This window comes from Mirounga angustirostris, unplaced genomic scaffold (genome assembly GCF_029215605.1).
Source record: "Mirounga angustirostris isolate CCGP_5_RB_7025 unplaced genomic scaffold, mMirAng1.0.hap1 SCAF_2, whole genome shotgun sequence".
In the NCBI taxonomy this organism is placed as follows: Eukaryota; Metazoa; Chordata; class Mammalia; order Carnivora; family Phocidae; genus Mirounga; species Mirounga angustirostris.
This window is the reverse complement of record NW_026991710.1, coordinates 40044982-40070976: the sequence shown is the minus strand read 5'-3', so window position 1 is coordinate 40070976 and position 25995 is coordinate 40044982. Positions and strand designations below refer to the sequence as shown.

The 25995-nt window shown below is 39.9% G+C and overlaps 1 protein-coding gene and 1 long non-coding RNA gene across 9 annotated transcripts in view; one reads left to right on the top strand and one right to left on the bottom strand.

Annotated features, from left to right (window-relative positions):
• The window catches only part of TEC (tec protein tyrosine kinase), a 137965-nt gene extending 113893 nt beyond the window's left edge, over positions 1–24072 (top strand). For 3 of the 6 annotated variants that reach the window (XM_045881188.3, XM_064584445.1, XM_064584448.1), the window contains exons 9-18: positions 4254–4308; positions 6649–6728; positions 7975–8108; positions 13289–13363; positions 14118–14289; positions 14409–14625; positions 18634–18698; positions 21494–21612; positions 21697–21854; positions 23026–24072. In XM_045881188.3, the coding sequence (XP_045737144.1) occupies positions 4254–4308; positions 6649–6728; positions 7975–8108; positions 13289–13363; positions 14118–14289; positions 14409–14625; positions 18634–18698; positions 21494–21612; positions 21697–21854; positions 23026–23109 (1159 nt within the window). In that variant the 3' untranslated portion in view covers positions 23110–24072. The other 3 variants (XR_010409388.1, XM_064584446.1, XM_064584449.1) reach the window with 3 other exon arrangements.
• The window catches only part of LOC135363589 (uncharacterized), an 85648-nt gene that overhangs the window by 51094 nt on the left and 8559 nt on the right, over positions 1–25995 (bottom strand). For all 3 annotated transcript variants that reach the window (XR_010409392.1, XR_010409391.1, XR_010409390.1), the window contains exons 4-5: positions 15001–15171; positions 6007–6172 (exon numbers count right to left, since the gene is read on the bottom strand). This is a non-coding gene — a long non-coding RNA (uncharacterized LOC135363589). The remainder of the gene's footprint in view (positions 1–6006; positions 6173–15000; positions 15172–25995) is intronic.

Genomic DNA, 25995 nt, shown 5'->3' with positions numbered 1-25995 from the left:
TATTATGCAGCCATCAAAATATGAAATCTTGCCATTTGCAATGATGTGGATGGAACTAGAGGGTATTATGCTAAGCAAAATAAGTCAATCAGAGATAGATAATTATCATATGATCTCGCTGATATGTGGAATTTGAGAAACAAGGCAGAAGATCATGGGAGAAGGGAAGGAAAAATGGAACAAGATGAAACTAGAGAGGGAAACAAACCATAAGAGACTCTTAATCTCAGGAAACAAACTGAGGGTTGCTGGAGTGGAGGTGGGTAGAAGGGATGGGGTGGCTGGGTGATGGACACTGGGGAGGGTATGAGCTATGGTGAGTGCTGTGAACTGTGTAAGACTGATGAATCACAGACCTGTACCCCTGAAACAATGCATTAAATGTTAATAAAAAGAAAAAAGAAAAAAAAAAAAAAAAACACAACCACTACCACCACCACCAAGAAAAACTGTCTCCTCTGTCCATATCACTTTCTGTAATGTAAGTATCCCTTAAAATCTAGAAAAAGATTAATAGCACTCAGGGATGTGAGTCCCTGAAAGTTGTTTTAGAAATAGGTAAGGGTATACAAAATATATAAAATAAATAGTGTCTCTGTTCTTAAATAAATTTTAGAAAAATATAACAAAATCCTTAGAATTAGAGAAGGTGCTTAACAGTGAAAACTTGTACCCAATTTTAAAGTGATCTCACTGAGACCTAATTGATGATTTGGGAAGGTCTGTGCTTGGAAACCAGATAATCCGTATCTAACTGTGAGAACTCCCCTGACTCATGGGACTACGAATAAGGATTTTATGAAGGCTATGATTCATTGCCATGAGGTTTTTGGATTTATCTTAGTTCGGAAATTTCCTCTCTTGTAAGGGACTCTCCTCCTCCTCTGTGTGACTCAGGGAATTTGCTGTGTATGGTCTCTGGCGTGGGAATCCCCCAGCCCTCTGCCCAGGCTCAGGAATTCCACATGGCATGGGCCATGCCTAGCTCAATGAGAAAGATGAAACCTCTTCTCTGTGTAGACCATCAGAGATCCCCCTCTCCTCCCAGTCTTCCCAGGCCAAGATTTGTCTTGTTCTTTGCTACAGCCCATGCTGGAACACATCTTAAATGTCCCCAGGGTTAAAAAGCCTTTTGCCAGCTATTGAATCAAGAATTCTCCTGCTGTTTGTTTGGGCCTAGGAGTCCCCGGCAACAGACTCTCCACAGGGCTGGACTCAGGATTGCCAGGCCTGAGGCTCCCAGGGCTATCAGAACTTGGTTCTGACCTCCACACCCAGGTAACACTTGGAGGCAGAGAGGGTCAAAGGAGCTGCTGCGGAAAGAAAGTGGGATCGTGATGTTGGTCAGGACATGTTCTTGATGGAAAGATGTTAAAGGAAGGAGGGGACCGACATGAAAGGGCCCTTAGAACGGGGCAAAGTCTAGGATAAGGCTTTTAAGTGGGTGGCTCAGGAGGAAAGGGTCAAATTAGAGAACCAGCAAAGATTTATAGCTGGTTGGTTGGTTGGTTTCTGTTTTTCCTCCATTTATACTGGTTGTCTTCCCTTGGTGATTTACTCCACCCATCTTCCCCAAGAAGCTTGGCCAGCATCTGAACTTTCCAGAAAAGCCTGAGTATCCCCAAATCTCCTTTTCTTCTCTGTTCAGACACCACTATGAAGTCCTGCTCCTCTGGAGTGTTTTGAAATGACTAGCCAATCTGAAAACCTCATTCCCATCGGGTTTTGATAATCTAAAGACAGACTGACCAGTTCCTTGCAAATCCCAGGCCATTCTTTTTAGATGTAGAGTGTGTTCCTTCATCCAGGGCAGCTAACTAACCTCCTATTCACAGAGGTGTGTCTGTGGCAGGCTAGGAGAGATGTCCGGGGGCTGGCATCTGCACCCGCGCTCCTGCTCACCACGGGGGCTCCTTCACGTTCGCCCGTGTGTAGCGTTCTTCCTGCCAGAATGAGCGCGGCCCAGGCACCCCTGTCTTTCCTTTCTCGCCTAGTGAAAAGTACCACAGAAGAGGGAGGGAAGCCTCAATGGACCATTGGGAAGTACTCACCACGAATTGATTCATCTGCTTGTTCATCACCCCTTCCTCCTTCCCTTCCTTCAACATACTCTTAAAGGTCTGAGCTTACATCCTAGGGAGGGAAAATATCCTTTCTGGGGAATCTGCAAATGCTATAAAAATGACTGCTTAGGGCAGGATTTCAAAAAGCCTGCCTGCCCTTTGTGCCGTGGATTCCTTTTCTTTCTTATTTCCTTTTTCCCTTCCCAGGAGCTGTGAATATACTAGATGAGGAAAGAACCTCTTTCTCTTACTGTCTTTAAGTTAATTTCCTCTTGAGGCAGCCTTGCTGATTTCTTACATCTGAACGTGAGACTAAACCTCCAATGTTTACTCCTGCTGTGAAGATAAGGGGCTGGGTCTTTGTTATTTATAAAAAGAATTTTTTTCCCTTAATCTTTCAGGTCCTGCTGGTTTATAATACACCGTGAGAGCTCCAGTTGCCTTTCCTTAATTAATTTTTATGACTTTTTTGGCATTCTGACAAATGTTTCTTGTTATCAGTGGAGAAGCTTAGGGACAGAATCCATTCTGTTCTCCTCATTTATTGTATCTCTCTATTTCATTCAGAAATTGATTGATTACAACTGCACTTTTGTTAAACTTGGTCTCAGTTCATAAAGTGGGGTCCTCAGCAATGAGATCTTAATGCCCATAATTCTGGTTAATCACCCCAGGCTCCAAATAAAATAGCAGTCATTGTATTGAGATTGTAGTTTGGCTGCTACAAGTACCTAAAAGAATCTAGACCCAAAAAAGATCTTGTTATTGTATTTTGGTCATTGTATTTTTCCCTTCCTCCATCAGAGAAGGCCTTTATGTTTGCTTGTCTCAGGGTGCTTGCTGGGTCAAAAGTAGGTGCCAGTTCTTTTATAGAAGACTGAGCCAGTGGTAGGAAATTAAAATGTCCAGAGGGGCCAGTCTGGTTTCATAATGTTGTAAGCCTCAGGAAATATGACTGTGGTGGATGGTTCTCTGCTCACTAAAGGGCATCTAGAACAAACAGACCAAAACAAACAACAACAAAAAGTTTAAAACAGAAGGCCAAAGAAAACAGTTTGAGTTCATGTTCTTTGGCCAACTTACAATCTCATGAAAAGATTGGGCTGGGGAAGCAGGGAGAGGGCGGAGTATTTCTGAGGATGAGGTGGGAGATGGCAGTTTCCATCTTTCCTTGGGAAAGATTTCCCAAGGATTAAGAAGGGCACTGATCTGCAGGGGCTCGGGTTTGTTGTACAGCGTGGTGGCAGGACCTGGTGGCAGGACCTGGTGGGGGGAGCAGGCGCTTCTACGTGGCTATGGTGGAATCCCTACAGTAGAGCCTCAGGTGACCTCCAGGGGTTGTCTAGAAGACCCAGGAAGCCTACTCTTCTATTTTGCTCTGTTTCTTTGACACTTGGCACCTTTGTGAAATTCAATGGGGGAGCCTCCATAATGACCTGAGGTGAAATCTACAGCCTATTGATGGGATGGGGGCTTGGGGTAAGATTTAATTTGAATTAAATACAATAATGAAAGTTGGGTGATGTTTCCTACATGTTTGAATTTGTGGAGTAAACTTCATTCTTACTATTATTACAATAGTGAAAATTTGGAAATGATTTTTATGTTAAATAATGAAGAATAGCTTAAATAAATTATGGTATGTCCATACCATGATGCACAGAACTAGATTGCTTTGCAAAGATGTCCATCATATGCTGTTATATAAAAAAATTCTGGTTATGATATAGCAGGTATAGTTTGATCCCACTTTAATAAAAAATATGAATGTTGGCATATGTGCATATCATCATAAAAATGTGGGTAGAGGGGCGCCTGGGTGGCTTAGTCCTTAAGCATCTGCCTTCGGCTCAGGTCATGATCCCAGGGTCCTGGGATTGAGTCCCGCATTGGGCTCCCTGCTCGGCAGGAAGCCTTCTCCCTCTCCCCCACTTGTGTTTCCTCTCTCACTGTGTCTTTCTCTGTCAAATGAATAAATAAAATCTTTAAAAGAATATGTGGGTAGAAAAAGTCTGAAAGTATATATATCCAAATGTTACTAGTGGTTGCCTATATTATTGAGATTGTGAGTAATGTCTTATTCCTATTAATTTTATTTGTTATTGATGGGCAGTATTACCTTAATCCTAAAAAGAATAAAAAATAATTTAAAACACCAGAGGCCTTAAGGGTTCTTCTTTTTCTGTTCAGGTGGTATTGCAGAAATACGAATAGAAGCAAAGCAGAGCAGCTCCTCAGAAGTGAAGTAAGTGTTTGTACTTGTTTTGTGGGTTTGGTTTCAGCACAAATTAATTGTAACAGATCTCTGAGAAGTGATTTCACATACCTGTTTCTAAAGCCTCAAAAATAGGGTGATATAAGTGTTTCTTTTTAATCATGTAAAATTGAGGATCGGTATAGTATTAGTTTCCCGGGGCCACCAAAACAAGATACCACACACCGAGTGGCTTAAGCAACAGAAATGTATTGTCGCATGGTTCTAGAGTTAGAGTTTGAAATCAGGATGCCCTCAGGGTTGGCTCCTTCTGACGGCTGTGAGGGAGGGGGAGGGATCTGTCCTGGGCATCCTGCCTTTTTTTCCCTCCATGCACCTCTGTCTCTATGTCCAGATTTCCCTTTCATATAAGGATTCTATCATTAGATTAGGGCCCAGCCTACTGATCTCATTTCAACTCGATTCCATCTGTAACTCTCAAGTAATTCTGAAGTACTGGGGGTTAGGATTCCAATGTATCTTTTGTGAGGGGGAGACAATTAAACCCATACTAATAGGTAAAGCCATGGGTAACACTTTCTTTACTTCCTTTCTCACTGATTTATTATCTGCTACCTTGATTTTAGTCCTTAAATGTGTTTTTCCTTTTTGTTTGAAGTTACTTTTTTTATTTTAAATTCAATTAGCCAACATACCATACATCATTAGTTTTTGAAGTTGCTTTTTAAAAATAATTTACATCAATATTACATGATATCTTTTACAAATGAAGGTTTAATAACTATTTAGTTGCCTTTAGAGATAAATGTGCCAAATAATAATACATAATAAATGTACTAAAATTCTTACACTTTAAAAAGAAATAAAATGAAAGGATAAGATATAGTATAGAGGAAGCTGCAATGGACTGAGTAAGGAGACCTGAATCTAGTTGTGACTTTTCTCATCTGTTTTGCCCACCTGTAAGATGAAGAGGTTGGGTTAGATGATGATCTGTATAATTCTCTGCATTTGTGATCTAGTTATTCTATTTAGTAATAGTTCTCAATTTTTTTTAAACCCATGTTTTCTCGTTTTATCTCCTGCTTATCACCACCAGTCAAGGTGGTAGTATTTATTTCTGTAGTTTATGTTGAGAGCAAAAGAAGGTGACTTCTTGATTCAAATGATATGTTACCACACCTACTCCCCGACATAATCCTTATATGCCTCACTGGTGACCCCACCATGAGAGGCAGCTGTAGGTGAGTGGGTAGCTAGAAAACCTAGGGTCCAAATTTTGGCTCTGCTACTCACTAGCTGTGTGATCTGGGGCAAGTTACCCAACCTCTTTGTGCCCCATTTCCCTACCTGTGAAATAAAGTGGGGTTAACAGTAGTACCTGTCTCATAGGACTGTTTTGAGGATTAAGTAAATCCACATATTAGAACCTACTAAAACAGAGTAAGCTCTCAATAAATATATGGTAGCTCTTATACTTTTTACTGATCGGTGAACTATTATGATCATTGATTGTACCTAATTGTTTTTACCCAATTTATTTGTGGGGCTTTATTTAATTCATTGTCTTAATAATAAAATTTATTTTGGTTTTCAACTACTAAACACACTCTCATTTTAAAGCAATTTCAGAGCTGGAGACTGATGGTGGTGGTATTGGTGGAGAGGTATTGGAGGTTGCTAGCTTCTGTTTCTTGCTGTTTGGCTTAAAACCTGATAAGGACTTACCTTTTAGTCATTCTGTGTTGTTTCATCTTTTGGTTTTCTCTGCTTGGTTTACTTGTGCTTCCATCTCTCCTTTGTGAACAATGATATTTAACATTGATTTCCAGGGGAATTAGGATTTTTAAAAAATGTTCTTATAAAGAGCACTGAGATATTTACAGGAAAAATCCTATGTGGATAGAAGATGATACTGAGTCAGGATTCAAAGCTTATAGCAAATATGAAAAATGTATGAAATGAAACCCAGTTATTAAGAAATACATTTTTCAAAAAAAAAAAAAAAAAAGAAATACATTTTTCAGTAACTGTTTCCCCACATGTCCAGAACTTAAAGGAATTGCAACATCTTGTCAGTTGTTTCTGGAAGGGCCCTGAGAGCTATCTTGCTGAAATGTCTCATGCTGGTGTGTGTGAGGATTTGTGATTGTGGGGAACTGTGAGAATACTTTCTTGAACTAATCTCATAGCACAGTAAAGTGAAGGGGAAAGTCATACAGTTGCGTGCTGTTGGTAAGTTGTGCTTCTCCAAAGCAGATTTTCTAGGCAAGGAATAATCATGAAATTGTAAGATTGGTTTCCTGAATCTTCCCTATGGCATTGATACTTGTTATTGGATTGAAAAATTTTTCTTAACTTGGATTTTAGGATAAAGAAGGTGGTTTCATGGTAAGGGATTCCAGTCAACCAGGCATGTACACAGTCTCCCTTTATACAAAGTTTGGAGGGTAAGTACTCAATCATCTCTCCCTCTCTAAGAGTTTTTATATAGTTTGTATGGATTCCTAAATCTCAAAAAATATGCTGCATTTTAGCATTAAATAAGAAAATCTAAATTTGATTTCTGAAGTCTGTCCTGTTTTTTATATTCATACTTCCTTATATCCATATTTCCTATACTTGGTAATTTTTCTTATGGTTTTCCATATATATACATATATATATACACACACACACATATATATACATATACATATATGTGTATGCATGTGTATATATATATATATATGTATATATATCTGTTGAGAATGTCTATAGAAATTTTAGCAACATTCAAGAAATAATTATTGTGCATTGCGCTAAGCACTAAGGATATCACAGTGAACAAAGTAGGCACTGACTCTGCCTTCTGATAGCTTAGTGGGGGATTCAGACAAGCAAAGAGGCAGTTATGGTAGTACATGAGTAAGTCCTATGCTTGGAGAGAATGTGTGTATGTGTGGGGGGTGGTACACAGCCCAGAGATATCCCAGTTCGTCACAAATGTAGTCTGGGGACATCTAGCCAGACCTGATGGGTGATGAGGGCGGAAGTTGGAGGGAGGGGAAAGAGTGTTTCTGATTTAGGAAACTGCCTAGACCCAGAATTGAGTGAGGATATTGTGAGTTCCAGGAACTGACAAAAGCGTATTATAGCTGGAACGGGAGGGGCGGGGTGAGGGAGGAAAGCGAACCCTACGAGATAAAAGTAGAGGTCAGCTCACATCAATGTCAAGGAGCTTTAAGAGCAGAGGGAGTTCTCTTGAAAGGATCTTTAGCAAGAGATGACTTGAGGAGATCTGTGTTCTAAGAAGATATCTAAAATAGAATTTGTACATTTTTTATAAGTCAGCTTATTCGTTTTTAGAAGCATAAGTCTTCTAGATGTTTGCAAGTTTACATCAATAGCAGGAACAAAGAACAGTAGTCAGCTAATAACTATTTTAAGACTTTTAACTGTTGGGAAATGGAATTGGTAAATCTTCTCTTTCATAATCTCATGCAAGGGCCAAGTATGTTATCAGTGACCACTTTAAAAACTTCCACCTATTAATGTGAAAGGCGAAGCTAAGAAGAACATGGGGAAAAAATAAAAGTTGTGCAGAGAATAGAAGGGGCTATATGTAGGGACCTGTGGTTGCCTGGTGGAAAATATCTTAAGAATGAAGTTACATTATTCCAACTTGGTGCTAACACATTTGGATTTTCGTTTCAGTGAGGGCTCGTCAGGTTTCAGGCATTATCATATAAAGGAAACAACAACATCCCCAAAGAAGTACTATCTGGCAGAAAAACATGCATTTGGTTCAATTCCTGAGATTATTGAATATCATAAGCACAATGCAGCAGGTAAGTGATCTATTAAAACATTTTTCAAATATAGAGTCGTGATTAAAATGATCAGACATTGTGATGGATTTTTCCTTGGGCAGTTTCAATTTATAGTTAATTATAGAATATGATTAATTTAAAATTATTGCATATTAAGGAAGTGATATATACAAAGAAAAAATAGAAATAATATTAAGTCTCATAAAAAGCTGTCTTGCCCTTAGGACATGAGTTATTCTTGTTGCATATGATAAATGTTCACATTTCTGTGATTTATACCTGTGGTACTGACAAAGATTCTTTGCTTGACCAAGCTTTAGTCAGACTCCCGAACCATCTCCTAGACCCATTTGTGCACTTTCTTGTAAAATCCAGTTTTTAGCAAGAACCCTGCCAAGTCAGTTTAACCAGAAGTCCCACCTTAACATCTGATATCTGCTCACACACAGTATCTATCTCAGATTTCTTATTTTCTACCAGGTGATGTCTGGTTACCCTGGCTTGTCTTCAGCAAGATCCTCTTAGATAGGTGTATCCCAGAACCACCCAGTCCCCAGCATTTCTCTTAGCAATTTTCCATCCACGGACTCCAACTCTGCTCTTTGTCTATAAATTCCCATTTGTCCGTGCTATATTTGGAGTTGAACCCAATCTCTCTCGAACTCTAAAATCCCATTGCTGTGGTCCCTATACCAAATCACAGTGGTCCTAAATAAAATCTGCCTTACCATCTTGAAAAGTGTCGTTGAATAGTTTCCTTTCTTTAACTGTATGAAACTAAAACCCAAGATACGTCTATGTCAGAGATGTCGCAGAAGCTAGCACACAAGCCCAGGGCTTAGGGCTCTGCTGTTGGATTCCAGAGACTAGAGTAATCATGTCCTGGACAAGTTTTCCATCTTCCTGAATCTCTGCTATACTTACTACCAGAGTGGGAACAAACCAAACACCAAAACCAGAAACCATATTTATGCCCATGTTCTCAGATAATGATAGGAACAGTTATAGGGGTATAATTTAAATATCATAAGAATCACCCATTTAAAGTATACAGTTCATGGGTCATTAGTATATTTAGAGTGGTACCAAGTATCCTATAATCTAAGAACATTTTCATCATCCCCAAAAGAAACCTTGTACCCATCACCTATCACCCCTCAGCCCCCTTTCATCAGTCCAGCCCCTGGCAACCAGTAATCTACTTGCTGTCTCTATAGATTTGCCTGTTCTGGACATTTCATATAAATGGAATCATATAATATGTAGTCTGTTGTAACTGGCTTGAGTGACTTAACATAATGTTTCTGACATTTGTCCATATTGTAGCCTGTATAAGCGCTCCATTCCTTTTTATTGACAAATAATCCACTCTTAATTTTTTTTAATCCATTTTGTCATCATTCATCAGTTGGTAGACATCTGGGTTGTTTCCACATTTTGGCTGTTATGAGTAATGCTGCTGTGAACATTTGTGTACAAGTTTTTGCATGGAAATATCTTTCATTTCTCTTGGTGACTTACCTAGGAGTTAATTTGCTGGGTTATATGTTAACTCTGTGTTTAACATGTGAAGAGTTACTTTCATATCAATTTATCCCCCAAAGAACTTTTTCTTATCTCTTATTCTGTTATTTTCTTTTGTAGTGTTCACATTCCCTTCTTTCTTTCTTTTGTGTGTATGTGTGTGTGTGTGTTCTTGTATAAATTTTATTCTTCACCATTATCTAAATTCACTCATCTAGCAAACATGACTTGAGTACCTGTTACATGCCAGGAACTGTGCCTGGCTCTAGGGAGGCTATGGTGGACTAGCTAGTCATTGATCCTGTCTCTCTCAGATCTTTTACCGTCTGGTGGGGGAGACAGAGAAGTATAGAACAATTTAAAGTTACTGTGAGATATGCTATAATCGAAGAAACACAGAGTGCTATGTATGCCCATAGGAGAGATATCTGCCTTTCTTCAAATCTAGTGCTGTAAGCAACTTACGTTGAAGTGTCTAACCTACCTCACTGATTTCCAGTGGTTGGTATTCCCAGTTGTTGGTATTTTATTTCATTTTTCCCCCAAATTTTTATTTAATTCTAGTTAGTTAACATACAGCATAATATTGGTTTCAGGAGTAGAATTAAGTGGTTCATCACTTACATACAACACCCAGTGTTCATCATAAGTGCCCTTCTTAATACCCATCACCCATGTAGCCCATCCCCCACCTCCTTCCATCTACCCTCAGTTTGTTCTCTATCGTTAAGAGCCTCTCTCTCTCTTTTTAAAAAAGTGTTACTTATTTTTCTAAGAGAGAGTGAGTGAGCGAGAGAGAGAGAGCATGAGCAGGGGAGGAGCAAAGAGAGAGGGAGAAGCAGACTCCCCCTGAGCAGGGGGCCCGATGCAGGGCTGGATCCCGGGACTCCAGGATCATGACCCAAGCTGAAGGCAGGCACTCAACCAACTGAGGCACCCAGGCGTCCCCGTTAAGAGTCTCTTATGGTTTGTTTCCCTCTCTCTTTTTTTCCTCCCTCCCATATGTTCATCTGTTTTGTTTCTTAAATTCCACAGATGAGTGAAATCATACAGTATTTGTCTTTCTCTGACTGACTTATTTCACTTAGCATAATACCCTCTAGCTCCATCCACATCGTTGCAAATGGCAAGATTTCATTCTTTTTGATGGCTGGGTAGTATTCTATTGTGTATGTATGTGTGTGTGTGTGTACCTCTTCTTTATCCATTCATCAGTCGATGGACACTTGGGATCTTTCCATAGTTTGGCTATTTTTTTTTTTTAAAGATTTTATTTATTATTTATTTGAGAGAGAGACAGACAGAGATAGTGAGAGAGAGCATGAGCAGGGAGGAGAGGGAGAAGCAGGCTCCCCACTGAGCAGGGAGCCCCATGTGGGACTCCATCCCAGAACCCTGGGATCATGACCTGAGCTGAAGGCAAATGCTTAACCAACTGAGCCACCCAGGTGCCCAAGTTTGGATATTGTTGATAATGCTACTATAAACATTGGGGTGCATATATCCCTTTGAATCAGTATTTTTGTATCCTTTGGGTAAATACCTAGTAGTGCAATGGCTAGATTATAGGGTAGTTCTATTTTTAACTCTTTGAGGAACCCTCATACTGTTTTCCAGAGTGGCTATACCAGCTTGCATTCCCACCAACAGTGTAAGAGGTTTCTCCTTTCTCCACATCCTCACCAACACCTGTTGTTTCCTGTGTTGTTAATTTTAGCCATTCTTACAGGTGTGAGGTGGTATCTCATTGTGGTTTTGGTTTGTATTTCCCTGATGCCGAGTGATGTTGAAGATTTTTTCATGTGTCTGTTAGCCATCTGGATGTCTTCTTTGGAAAAATATCTACTTATGTCTTCTGCCATTTCTTAACTGGATTAACATTAAATTAACTGGAATAATTTGTTTTTTGGGTTTTGAATTTGGTAAGTTCTTTGTAAATTTTGGATACTAGCCCTTTATCTCATAAGACATTTGCAAATACCTTCTTCCATTCCATAGGTTACCTTTTAGTTTTATTGATTGTTTCCTTCGCTGTGCAGAAGGTTTTTATCTTGGGTGCTTGGGTGGCTCAGTCAGTTAAGCGTCTGTCTTCAGCCCAGGTCATGATCCCAGGGTCCTGGGATCAAGTCCCGCATCGGGCTCCCTGCTCAGCGGAGAGCCTGCTTCTCCCTCTCCATCTGCCTGCGGCTCCCCCTGCTTGTGCTCGCTCTCTCTCTGTATGTCAAATAAATAAATAAAAATCTTTTTTAAAAAAAAAGATTTTTATCTTGATAAAGTCCCAATAGTTCGTTTTTGCTTTTGTTTCCCTTGCCTCCAGAGACATGTCTAGTAAGAAGTTGCTATGGCTGAGGTCAAAGAGGTTACTGCCTGTGTTCTTCTCTGGGATTTTGATGGTTTCCTATCTCACGTTTAGGTCTTTCATCCATTTTGAATTTATTTTGTGTATGGTATGAGAAAGTGGTCCAGTTTCATTCCTCTGTTGCTGTCCAGTTTTCTGAACACCGCTTGTTGAAGAGACTGTCTTTTTTCCATTGAATATTTTTTCCTGCTTTGTCGAAGATAAGTTAACCTTATGGGTCCATTTTTGGGTTTTCTATTCTGTTCCATTGATCTATGTGTCTGTTTTTGTGCCAGTTCCATACTGTCTTGATGACTACAGCTTTGTATTATAGCTTGAAGTCTGGAATCATTATGTCTCCAGCTTTGCTTTGCTTTTTCAGCGTTGCTTTAGCTATTTGGGTCCCAGCTGTTGATATTTTAAAGCCCCATATTTATACTAAGCTTACTAGTATTGAGTTATTCAAGGTGAATCACTTTAATTTTTAATAGACTAGTAATTCCCTTAATTCCCTTTCATAGTTCAGATCATATTGGAAAAGACCATGAAATAATAATTGATAATAGCTGTTAGAAACCTTTTAACATTTTACTTATTTTTTTAAAGATTTTATTTATTTATTATTTATTATTATTTATTTGAGAGAGAGAGAACCAGCAGTGGGGAGAGGCAGAGGGAGAGAGAGAGAGAAGCAGACTCTCTGCTGAGCAGGGAGCCCGATTTGGAGCTCGATCCTAGGACCCTGGGATCATGACCTCAGCCAAAGGCAGACGCTGAACCAACTGAGCCACCCAGGCGCCCCACCTTTTTTAACATTTTAAAAAATGTTTAAGAATATGCTAGCTCAGTGCTTGGTAAACACTGTTGTATTGAAAAGGAAATGTTTGTTGAGTGAATAAAAACATATATATGTAAAAAAGTTTTTTATGTTCCATAAAAATTGTCAATTCAAAGAACAGGATCATCTTCTTCCTGCCTGCCTTCCTTTCTTTTTATTTTTTGTTAGCTATAGCAGAGTGCTGTATGTACACAGAGGATGAGCACTAAGTGGATAAATGAACGGCCTTTATACATGAGTGTCTAAGTTTAGTGCTTTCCCATGCAGAATGGGTGGCTCAGTCGTTAAGCGTCTGCCTTCGGCTCAGGTCATGATCCCAGGGTCCTGGGATCGAGCCCCGCATCAGGCTCCCTGCTCTGCGGGAAGCCTGCTTCTCCCCCTCCCACTCCCACTGCTTGTGTTCCCTCTCTCACTGTCTCTCTCTCTCTGTCAAATAAATAAAATCTTAAAAAAAAAAAAAAGGATGAATTCAATTTCAGTGCTTTCTCTGACTTCCAGGACTTGTCACAAGACTGCGGTACCCAGTTAGTACGAAGGAGAAGAATGCACCAACCACTGCAGGATTCAGCTATGGTAACTCATTTTGTAGTTCCACTGGCTAATTTTCCTTAGGAAAAAAAATCCATTATCACAAGACCAATTCAGATGTTTAGAATTCCACATAGTAGAATTGTTTTTACAGTTTTATAGTATGGGGTTTTAGATGATTATGCTTGTAGCTATGGTAACCCTAGATTTTCTGTTTTCATCCTTATTCATAATTCAGCAGAAAACTTTCTCGGTGAAAAATAAGCATTACCATGTTATTTCTAAAATAAATCAAATCCTTTTCTGGTTCTCACCAGCTTGATTGGTTAATCACAGGAAAGTGAGGATGGAGGTAATAAAGAAGGCATCCAACTTGATTGTCTTTGTTCCTTCTAGCAAAAGCCTTTTAAACAGAGGATTAAATTCTTTACAACCTGATATAATTGGGGGTGGGGTGCAACAAGCCGAGGGGGAAGAATGGTAAAGGAGTAAGTATTTGATCTAGTTTTTTTCTAAGTACTTTTAAGCTCTATTATTATTAGTCTCTTATTCAGCATCTTCTTGCCTTCTGTTGTTCACTTTGGTTATATTATGATGGCTTAGAAGGGAGTACATCCTCCCCAGAGGCTGGAAAGCCACCTTTTGCAGTTTAGATAGGTTGCAAGTCTGTTCTATGTTTTAATGATAATTGTATTATCCTGTAACTTTGACATTGACTGGTTGTCGTTTCTCTGTTTCCCACTGATTCATGCTGTGTTCTCCTTATTAAATGTTATCACTTTCCCCCTCTGTCTCACAGAAAAATGGGAGATCAATCCTTCAGAGCTGACCTTTATGAGGGAACTGGGCAGCGGACTGTTCGGAGTGGTGAGGCTAGGCAAGTGGAGAGCTCAGTACAAAGTGGCAATCAAAGCTATTAGGGAAGGTGCCATGTGTGAGGAGGACTTTATAGAAGAAGCTAAAGTGATGATGTAAGTACCGGTTCTTTCTGGTTCCTCTTTTTGCATTAAAAAGTAGCCTCTCATCAGCTAATAGCCCTGCACGTTTCTTTTCCTATAGTAACTGTGTGTATGCATGACTTCCCTCCCAGGAAGCTGACACACCCGAAGCTAGTGCAGCTTTATGGTGTATGCACCCAGCAGAAGCCGATTTACATTGTTACCGAGTTCATGGAAAGGGGCTGTCTTCTGAATTTCCTCCGACAGAGACAAGGTCATTTTAGTAGAGATGTGCTGCTGAGCATGTGTCAAGATGTGTGTGAAGGGATGGAGTACCTGGAAAGAAACAGCTTCATCCACAGAGATCTGGTAATCCTAACCACCCGTATTCCCATTCAGTGGCCGAATTCCTTTGTAACACCGGGGCAGCAAATGAGCAATGATGTATTAATATCCAATTTCTGTTCTCAACGATGTTTCACCGTTATCTTTAAACCTGGTAAATTTAACTTGCCTCATAATTTTAACAGAAAAATCTTGATCAAATCTAACACATATAATACATAATTACATAAGCAATTGCATAAATAATATGTAACTACATAGGTCATTGTTTCTAAGCAACTTACCATATATTAACTATTTGATCTCCATAAGAATCTCATGTGATAGCTAGTCACAACAGTCTTTCTGATCATTGTTGTTTGATAAGAAAATTAGCTTGAGAGAAGTGAAATGACTTACCTAAGGTGACAAATGGGGAAGTTAAGGGTTGACTCCTCCTTTTACTAAATCCTAAACTCTTTTCCACCTCACACAATGTAAGCAGAAGCCATAACAGAAATCCTTGGTTTATTTTCCTGATTTCTGAAGTCACTGGGAAAACATGGAGGCCCACATTAACTCCTGAAAATACTAGAAAAAGGAATCTATTATTGGTTCTAAAGTATTGTGATGAAGACACTTCGTAATTTTTCCCCTCCCCTGACTCTGTCTCCCTATCTCCTCTATTCTTTCTTTTCTCTTTTTCTTCTCTGCCTGTTTTCCTCAAATGTGTCTATTTTCAGCACGATGACAGAACTGTCAGTTCCTGTTAAACCTTGAAGGTGATTCTTTCACCAAAAAGAACGTGATTCTCTACCTGGGATTTTTCCATGTTTTAGTTTTAACTTTCTTGTCATAAAGCATGGATGCATTTCTTCTGCAATAGCAGCAAAACATTTAAAAAAAATTAACAATCACCTTAAACAGTCATTGCTTTTATAGGTATTAACATATATCAACTCATGTAATCATGAGAAGTACCTATGATTATTATTCTCACTTTACAGATGAGGAAACTGAGGTGTAAATAGGATAAAATAACTTACCAATAGTCAAGTATAGTGTGGAGTCAGAATTTGAACCCAGAGAGTTCAGCTCCAGAGTCTACACTGTAGCTACTGTATTATGCGATCTCTAGACTTAGGGCATAATAAAGAGTTGAATATTTGTGAGTGGAAGACTTGACTTCTAGATGTGTTTTAGGGTAGTTATCCAATCTCTCTTAGATTCTTTTTCTGCATCTGTAAATTGTAGGTGGGTTATAATATTGGTTTGCTCACAAGACTGTTTTCCCCCCAGCTTTATTGAGGTATAATTGACAAAATTGCATATACTTAAAGTAAACAACATAATGACTTGATATATGCATACATTATGAAATGATTATCAAAGTCAAGTTAATTATATCCATACCTCACGTGTGGTGAGAATGCTTAAGATGTACTTTCTTAGTAAATTGCAAGTAAACAATAAAGTATTATTATAGTTATGCTATCCATTAGCTCCTCAGAACATACTGAGTTCTACATTCTTTTTTTTAAGAGTCCATATATAAATGATATCATAGGGTATTTGTCTTTCTTTAGCATAATGCCCTCCAGGTTCATCTGTGTTGCCACAATGACAAGATTTTTTTTTTTTTAAAGATTTAATTTATTTATTTGACAGAGACAGAGACAGCGAGAGCAGAAACACAAGCAGGGGAAGTGGGAGAGGGAGAAGCAGGCCTCCCACTGAGCAGGGAGCCCGATGTGGGACTCGATCCCAGGACTCTGGGATCATGACCTGAGCTGAAGGCAGCCGCTTAACGACTGAGCCACCCAGGCACCCAACAAGATTTTTTTTTTTATGGCTGAATAATATTCCACCGTATAGATATACCACATCATCTTTATTCACTCATCCATTGATGGACAGTTAGATTATTTCATAGCTTGGCTATTATGTAATACTCCTATGAATATGGGAGTTCAGACATCTCTTTGAGGTGCTGATTTCATTTTCTTTTGTATGTATTTAGACGTGGAATTGCTGGATCATATGGTAGTTCTATTTTTTAATTTTTTGAGTAAACCCCATGCTGTTTTCTGTAATGGCTGTACCAAGTTACATTCCCAAAAATAGTATACAAGGGTTCCCCTTTCTCCACTTTTTCTTCCTTGACAACTATTGTCATCTCTTGTGTTTTTTGTTTTTGTTTTTTTATTTATTCAACAGAGAGACACAGCGAGAGAGGAACACAAGCAGGGGGAGTGGGGAGAGGGAGAAGCAGGCTTCCCGCCGAGCAGGGAGCCCAATGTGGGACTCGATCCCAGGACCCTGGGACCATGACCTGAGCCAAAGGCAGACGCTTAGTGACTGAGCCACCCAGGCGCCCATCTCTTGTGTTTTTGGTAATAGCCATCCTGACAGGTGTGAGGTGACATCTCATTGTGGTTTTGATTTGCATTTACCTGATGATTAATGATGTTGAGCACCTTTTCATGTACCTGTTGGCCATTTGTATGTGGGTTTTTTTTTTTTAATTGTATATTCAGGTTCTTTGCTCCTTTTAAAAATTGGATTATTTGCTTCTTTGGTATTGAGTTGTATGAGTTCCTTATGTACTTTATATTTTAACTCTTTATCAGATATATGGTTTTACAAATTGTTTTTCCCATTCTGTAGTTTCCCTTTTTATTTTGTTGACTGTTTCCTTTGCTATGCAAAGGTTTTTAGTTTGATGTAGATCAGTTATTTATTTTTGCTTTTGTTGCTTGTGCTTTTGGTGTCATATCCCAAAATTCACTAGTGAAGCCATCTGGTCTTGGGCTTTTCCTTTACAAGACTGTTTTAAAGATCGCATTATGTGATTGGGGCAAAGGACTCTGTAAGATAGATGTGATATAGATAACATTCATTATTGTTATTATGCTCAGTGATGATAAAGAACATCTCTCTGTCATATTGAAAGTTGTGAACTAAGTACCTTCCTCTTTTTTTATACTTTCAAAACTGATGAAAATTGGATGCCTACATGAGTATGGCAGACTACATCTGTCCACAAAGACCATATCTTGATGAAAGCAATTTTGATAATTTTGTGCTTATGATATTGACATCACCATGGTAGGTTTGTGTCACCCCTGAAGGGAAGATTCTGATGCTCCTGTCTTTTGGGCAAAGAATGCTGTTGACCATGAAGTGAAGTAATGATAAGGTATCCCCATAGGAAGATGGGGGCAAATCTGGGGAACTTTAGAAGAGACTCTTAAAATGCATTCAGCGGAAATAATCTCCTGCTGTGGAATTGCCACATACAGAGAATAAAATGCTAGAAGTGTCGGGAACAAAAATGCAGCTTAGTCCATAGGATATGGCATTAAAAATATTGTTATCATGTTTTCCTTCTGCGAAATACTATGTCTTTTTACCAAACTGTTTTCTTGAATCTTTTACCCTTAAAGAATGGGCAAGAAAATATAATTTAAATAATCCAGAATTATGTTTGACCAATTTCATATGTCATATCACAATATACTGGAAACATTGTAAATGACAAGGTAAACTATGTTACACCTGGCTGTTTTTTGTTGTTGTTGTTGTTGCTGTTTTTACTGAGATCAGGATGACCAATCACTGAGCAAAGCTGTTGGGTAAAAGATCAGTTACCTATCACTTTGATTATTGTGTGTTATTAAACTCACCTAATGAGAACCTGGATTAAGGACTTAAAGAGATGTTGTCATTATCAATAAGAAAATCTGACAGTTTAATAAGAATAGAAATGGGAGGGGGGAAAAGTAGGTTGACCTTGTTAGTCTTCATTTAGGTATGACAATTGGCAAAGTCATATAATCATGTCTTATTGCACATGACTTCCTGACCTTTCTACCCATTTTTTCAAATATTTGTTGGAGACATTTCCACAGGGATAAATCCAATTTATAAAGAGACATTTCTGCCTTCTGTAAATGTTGACTGGGCTATATTAAATTTAATATAAACAGAATTTATATTTTTCTACTTTGTAGAACTTTGTAACTAATAGACCATTGAAATGTTGTTTTCCAGGCTGCCAGAAATTGTCTAGTAAATGAAGCGGGAGTTGTGAAAGTATCAGATTTTGGAATGGCCAGGTAAGGCTGAGTCTATGTGAACATTTTCTATCAATTTTGGATTAAATTAATATGTAACTTTGAAGGTATAGAAAGCCTGACTTTTTTTGCAATTTGACTGTGTCGACTTCTTTTTCTGAAGCCTATCGAAGAGCTGTTTTTTAAACTACATCTTTTGTTCTATTAGCAAAATATTTGTAGTATCCATCATTTTCATAGGAAGATGAATTGATTTTTCTGCTTCTTAGTGTGTTTTTGATGTAAGGCAATAAAATAAGTTAGATTATATTTTGAAAAATTTCTTTGCTGAACGTATCCGTTTTACTGTTACTGTGGACTTTTTCTCAGGTAAAAAATTGTTGGGAAATTATGACTGTTTCATGCTTTATTATGTGGTGTCAGGTGATGGTCACATTAGCTTGTAGAGCCGATAAGCATGGGAATAATCTGCAGTGATGAAATAGAAAGGAAATCTTGTTAGCTGTTCTGAGATAAATAAATTCATTAAAAAAGTATACATTGTGATGTTACTCATTCTCTCCACTAGGTGGGAGTATAGCCTGCTAAATATTCTACTTTCTCCCTGGCAGTGGGTTAGATTTCTAGTCTTCCGTTTTCACAGAAATGTGTTTAGGGGTAAAGTTCTTAGAATACCTTAGAATACCTTAGAATAGTCTGTTGTGTTTTTATTCTCTTAATTTTTGTAATTTTAATAGAGTGTTAGAAAAGACTTTTAAAAAGTATTGTTTTTCCTTTCCCTCCTCTCTGTCCGTTCACTCATCCATACATCCATCCTTGAAAACATTAGGTACCTACTGTGTACCAGGGTGTTAGGCTGAACCATAGCAGAGAATAAGGCATATGAGCCCCTGCCATATGCCTCTTATATTCAGGAGGAGAGAGAGACGTAAGACCTGAGAGAATCACGAAGAGAGGAAAACCCAGTAATGTGACCGAGTGGGGGTCAGCACACAAAGGCCTCTGGCCCAAATGTGGCCCAACACTTCTTTTTATTCAGCTTGTGAGCCAACAATGGTTTTCCAATTTTTAAGATTTTGTTTATTTATTTGACAGAGAGAGACACAGCGAGAGAGGGAACACAAGCAGGGGGAGTGGGGGAGGGAGAGGCAGGCTTCCCGCTGAGCAGGGAGCCCGATGCGGGGCTCGATCCCAGGACCCTGGGATCATGACCTGAGCCGAAGGCAGTTTAACTGACTGAGCCACTCAGGTGCCCCTGGTTTTCCAATTTTTAAATGGTTGGCAAAAATTAAAAGAATTTTAGGACATGTGAAAAATATCTGAAATTCAAATGTTGGTGTCCATAAGTAAAGTGTTACTGGACACAGCCTCACTCATTATGTGTTGTCTGTGGCTGCTTTCACATGATGAAGGCAGAGTTGGTTAGTGGTGACAGAGACTGGCCTGAAAAATAGAAAATAGTCATCATCTGGCCCTTTACAGAAAAAATGTGCTCCCCTCAGGATAGAGGTCACGTGGGGCTGGTGGGCTGGGTGGGCGCTGAGTGATGGCACAGGGCGGGGTGATGGTAGCTACATCTGATCTGGTGCTCTGGAAGACCTCTTTGAGGCTGGGATATTTGAATAGAGACCAACAAGACAGAAGTAGCCAATGAGGTGGCGATCTGAGGACAAAATAGCCCAGGTGGAAGAAACAGCAGGTATGAAAGCTTGAAATCTGGGACAAGCTTGGATTACCCCAGCACAAGGTCACACAGGCCAAGGTTAGCTCGTCGTGAGAGCAGGACTGCTGCCTGTCAGGGGAGTACTGACCCAGTGTTCTTTGTGCTTTTTATGAAGATTTTCCTCTGACAGGCAGTCCTCCAGTTTCACATGTTGCATTTTTATATGTTTGGCTTTCAGAAAATCTGTGCTTTTGCATCAGCCCCTCTAAAACACTCATTGGACGCGAAACTCAAACCCCCCCAATGGGCAGGCATGTGGATCCCACTCATGGTGGCATTGTTACCATGTAGCAGGGGAAGTTTGTGCAATTATTTGAATGTTTTTTCACGGGGCTTTTAGAGATGAGCTTTATATGTGCATATACTATGTAAACACAGTCCTCTTGTAAATCCATACTGAACACATTACAGGAAGGGCTCACGTCTCCACATCTGCCACCCTGATCCAGGGTCCTCCCCAGAGGTAGCCAAAGTTATCAGGTTATGTGTGTCCTTCCAGAAGGATGTAAGTATGCTTGCATAGCAAAAATTACAGAGTATTGTTTTGAGTGTGTGTGTGTATGTGTGTGTGAGTGAGGGATGTCATGGTATATAAATCTATACTCCACCATTTACATATGTCATTTTGCAATTTGCTTTTTTCATTTGCTATAGGTTTAAATTGTACTCTGTGGAGTCGTGGGGGCCAAAAGCACGTGTGTCTCCAGACGCTCTGCACCACTTCCTTTACAGCAGCTCTGCTTTAGATGTTTTACATGTGGGGCCTTTGGGTTAAATTTTGTTTAAAGAACAAAATTGCTACCAGAAAAAAATTAGTTAACTCTTTTATTGTGTCCTGCCTCTATTGCCTTATAAAAAAGAAAAACACACAGAAAAATGAAAGTGCAGCTACTAATGTTACAATGCATCCATCTTAAGCACGTAAGTGAAGCTGAGGGGAAGATGGAAAGCACCAGGCGTGGCCACGGAGGCAAATGTTTAGCTTCAACCGGATGCTTGTTGGACTTCAGTCAACTGTGTTTTTGATTCTAAGAGGAAAAAAAAAATTTAAAGAACATGTGCAACGTGTAGATCGTAACTCAGAGGCATGAACCTGTGGTGTGTCTTACTTTAGGTATGTTCTGGATGATCAATACACAAGTTCTTCTGGTGCAAAATTTCCAGTGAAGTGGTGCCCTCCCGAGGTGTTTAATTACAGCCGCTTTAGTAGCAAATCAGATGTCTGGTCATTTGGTAAGAACATGGTCCATTTTTCCCCAGCTCTACTCTGAAGCGGAAGTGGATGCATCCTTTTCGTAATCCTTTATCCTTTTCTAGGTGTTTTAATGTGGGAAGTATTCACTGAAGGCAAAATGCCCTTTGAGAAAAACACCAACTATGAAGTGGTAACCATGGTTACCCGGGGCCACCGACTCTGCCGGCCAAAGTTGGCGTCCAAATATGTATACGAGGTGATGCTGAGATGTTGGCAGGAGGTAAAAGAAGTTTTTTGTGCTTTCATTCTGAATCTCTGAAACATTCAGGGATCTGGGCTTGGTAGATTAACAGTGTATAGTCTCTACAGCCTAGTGAGTTAGTATGTGTTTTATACGATTTCAGACTCTGGGTAGAAAGCCAACCTTCTCAAGTCAGTTCTGAATAATGGGAAGAAGACGGTGAAGCAGCAGAAAATGATAATAATTAAGATCATAAATTCAGGTTGCCATCCCACTCCCAAGGGGAAATCCTGTCACAGTTGCCTGAGTTCGGGACTCCAGGATTAAGTCCAGAGAAGTAGCTCTTCTTTCACTGGACTGCTTGTATTGTTGAAATATTACTCTTTCACCAGAGGGGGTTTCTTTCACCAAACCTCAACTTCCCCCAGATCTCTTGAGTCAGTCTTTGGAAGTTTTCCTTCCCGGTGTATTAAAATGTCACCTTGTAGAAGAGATTAGACAACAAAATGATTTTTGGAAGATAATAATAGTTCATGTGTATTGTGTGCTAGGCACTGTACTAAGTGCTTTAGATAGAGTTCTCAAAATAACCTTCAGAGGTGCAGAGATTTTTATATAACCACTTTGTGGACGAGAAGATCAGGGCTCCTGAAACTGACACTTGCCCAAGACCACGTTGCTACAGAGAAGCAGAACCATGCTCTTGGTCACTTGCTATAATGTCTCCAAAGAACACTGATTGGGATGGGAAAGGCCTGGGCAAGAAGTGTTGCTGGGGGTGGGAGAGGACAGCATGAGCAGAGGTAAGGTGGTGGTAATGAGTGTGGTGTGTGTACAGGAGGGTGGAGATTGGTCTCATGGAGCAGAGAGCCCAGGTGAGGGTTTTTGTGGGGAATGAAATTGGGTAGCAAGAGGATGGGGGAAGGCAGGTTATAGAGGGCACTGCAAATTAGGAGGACTTGATTTTGCAGGCATTAGGGAGCTGTGTTAGATTCTTAAATGGAGACACAAAAGGAATGTCACGGAAAGGTATGTCTAGCAACAGTATGTGTAGGCTAGGGTAGACCCATTTGGAGACACCTGAGTGTTCTAGTTCCAAAACAATGAGTACCTTGCACTTGTGTGCTATGTTATGTGAGTTTGGACGTGAAAAATTATTTTGGGGGATGGATTCTGGAACCCACAGCTTCTCTTTGATTTTTAATTGTAGAAACCAGAGGGAAGGCCTTCCTTTGAAGATTTGCTGCGCACAATAGATGAACTAGTTGAGTGTGAAGAAACTTCTGGAAGATAAGTGGTGGTGTGATCCGTGGAGTCCAGATTCCAAAGCATGAGGAAGAAATGGCACTTTGTGGCTAACTTTTAATTTATTTAGCACTTGGACATGTAGACTGTTTTACTTATAAAGTGGAAAAACCTAAAGCATTTGCTTCTAGACCAGTCCTAGCTCTGGGACTGGATTTTTCAAGTTATGGAAATGCTGCCTGAGAGATGGTGATTAAAAACACTCACTTTTATCCATCCCACAAGTACTTGAGCACCCACCATGTATGATGCCCAGACCCCAAGGTTTTCCCATTTTAGGGGTGTATGTGGGGCCATGTTGGCTGGTGTCAGTGGAAGGTCAGGATATTTGGGAAAGGAAAGGGATTTAGAGCCTTGTTCCAGCAACCTTTCTCTTTCCTTTGACTTCTATGGAAATCTGGGCCTGAGGCATTGTCTAAAATGTGGGTTCTGGATGAATCAGGAACCCATCTTGGATAAGTACCCCTCTTTTGTTTTAAAAACATCCGTTTTTAAGACTGCCATTATTTGTATGCTGTATATATTGTAAATATATATAATATATAAAGATATATATTTATAAGAAACTGAGTTGTCTTTTAATTAAAAATTTTAATTCTGTAACGTATGAACTTACTTTCTCAGGACTAGGGACTGTGCCTTGCAGCTGTCAATTTCTCTACCCCTGGGGATCAAATATTCCTTACTGAAGAGAAAAAAAGTCTGGACCTTTCTACCATTAATGCCTCCTCCCCACTTAGGCAGACATGTTTGGGGGTTCCTGTCTAATTTAAGCCCCCAATCAGGCCCACGTTTGGGCTGAGTGACCGTGCCCATGGTATCCATAACTAATTGGAGTTAGGTAAAAATTGAACTGGGGTGGGGCACCTGGGGGGCTCAGTCGTTAAGCGTCTGTCTTTGGCTCAGGTCATGGTCCCAAGGTCCTGGGATCGAGTCCCACATTGGGCTCCCTGCTCAACAGGGAGTCTGCCTCTCCCTGTCCATCTGCTTCTCCCCCGCCACCCCGGCTCATGCTATCTCTCTCTCTCAAATAAATAAATAAATAAAAATCTTAAAAAAAAAATTGAACTAGAGGCAATCAATGACTTTCTACATCCTGAGAATCTGCCCCAGGACATAGGTGCTGTAAGTGGAGGTGCTGGGCTCTGGGGCAGAATGATGGGGTGATGTTCACAACAAAGCCTGCCCCCACCGCAAGCAAGACCCGGGAGCAAGCTCAAATTCTGGCAGAGAGACCAGGAAAAATGGAGCACATGGTATATAGAGCTGTCTCCCAGATGGTTTTCAGGAGATCTGGTTGGACTTGGGTTCCTGGATCAGTGAGATTGTCTAGAAGAGCCTCACGGTAGACCCTGTGATCAGGTTTGTTTGAGTGGGTTTCTGACCATTACAATCTCTGACGAAGACACCAGCTGAGTTGGAACCTTTATTTCTCCTCATGAGCCCAGGGAAAGGAAACAGTCTCTGTTATCAATAGCAGAGGCCCTGTATGGCCCACACATGTTTCTTGGTATTATGGGGGTAGAAAGTTGAGGCACACACAACACACGGGGCCTTTCTGTAGGAGTTTCAGCTGCTTTGGTGTTGTGGGAACACAGAGCTGTTGCTGGCTGCTCTGAGTGGTGCCTCCCTAGGACCCTGGAGAACCATCTCTTCCTTCTGGTCTGTCCATCCACTGAAAGCTATCTTCTATCCTTCCTTATCCTCCTTATAATGGAAAAAAAAATTATCTTAAGTCTTGTCACAGTCTGTTTGCCACCTTCCTCCTCATCTTCCTGTTTAACCGTACCCCCATCACGAAAACATATGCACCTTTTAACTGAATGGTAGTCCATTCAAGGAGTTGGTCATACTCGTTATACTTGAGTCTGAGTACTGTCAGTTATATCTTTCTCCTTCCTTTCTTCTTCACCTTGACTCCTCCCACACCTCCCTGTCCGGTCCCATACTTTCCTTTTCACCTAGAGGAGCTGGATGGTATTGAAGAAAAGTGAGGACAAAGTATAGTCCTTGTAGTAATCGTTACGTATACTATTGATGTGGAAAACAAGATGGATAATACCTGGCAACATTTGGGAACATCTTCAAAAATCTTTAAATTTTTCACCAAAACTTAACAAAAGGTTTTGTATAAAGCGTAACGAAGGCAAAAAGTGAAGTAGAAATAAAAGAATCCACCCAGAATGCTTAAAGAGATCTTAATCTATAAAGCAGGAAATAGGAAGGGCAATGTGAAAATGCTATGTGCTCGTTAGAATTGTTCCCTTTAGTTTTAATTTTTTGGTTATATTTTCCAAGGGAATGAAGTGGAACTCCTAAGTACATTTTTTATTGATGATGTTTTTATATTTCTGAGCCATGGCTCAGTCACCTTTTAGGTGTATTATTGAACTGGCTTCCATCCCCACAAAAAAACGAAGTTTTGTAATATGGTCCTTGAAGTGTCAGTACTGAGTGGGAGGACAGAACATTGTAGATTTATACTCCAATACCTAGAATCTAATTCTATTTCTTCCACTGTGTCCCTTGTCCTATCTGCGCATCTGTTTCCTTCTTTGTCCAGAGAGGGCAGTTTCGGATTTGATGATTTTTAATGTCGCTTGCACGAAAATTCTGTGATTTTTTTTGAAAATGTTGTTTGCTGGAGTCACCCACACAGTTGGGAATGAGGAACCAATAGCAGCTACCCTCAGAGATCTGGATGGAGATTACTGAGCTTTCTTATATAGGCCATTGGGTTGTCATTCACACACTTCTCTGAGGTTTTTAGAACAGGAAAATAGGTGGGGTTAACTCTGCTCGTGAGAAACATCTTGGGCGAGCTATGATTTCAGTTAAAAGATGTGTTTTTGTGACTGGAGCGGCGCTGAAGAAC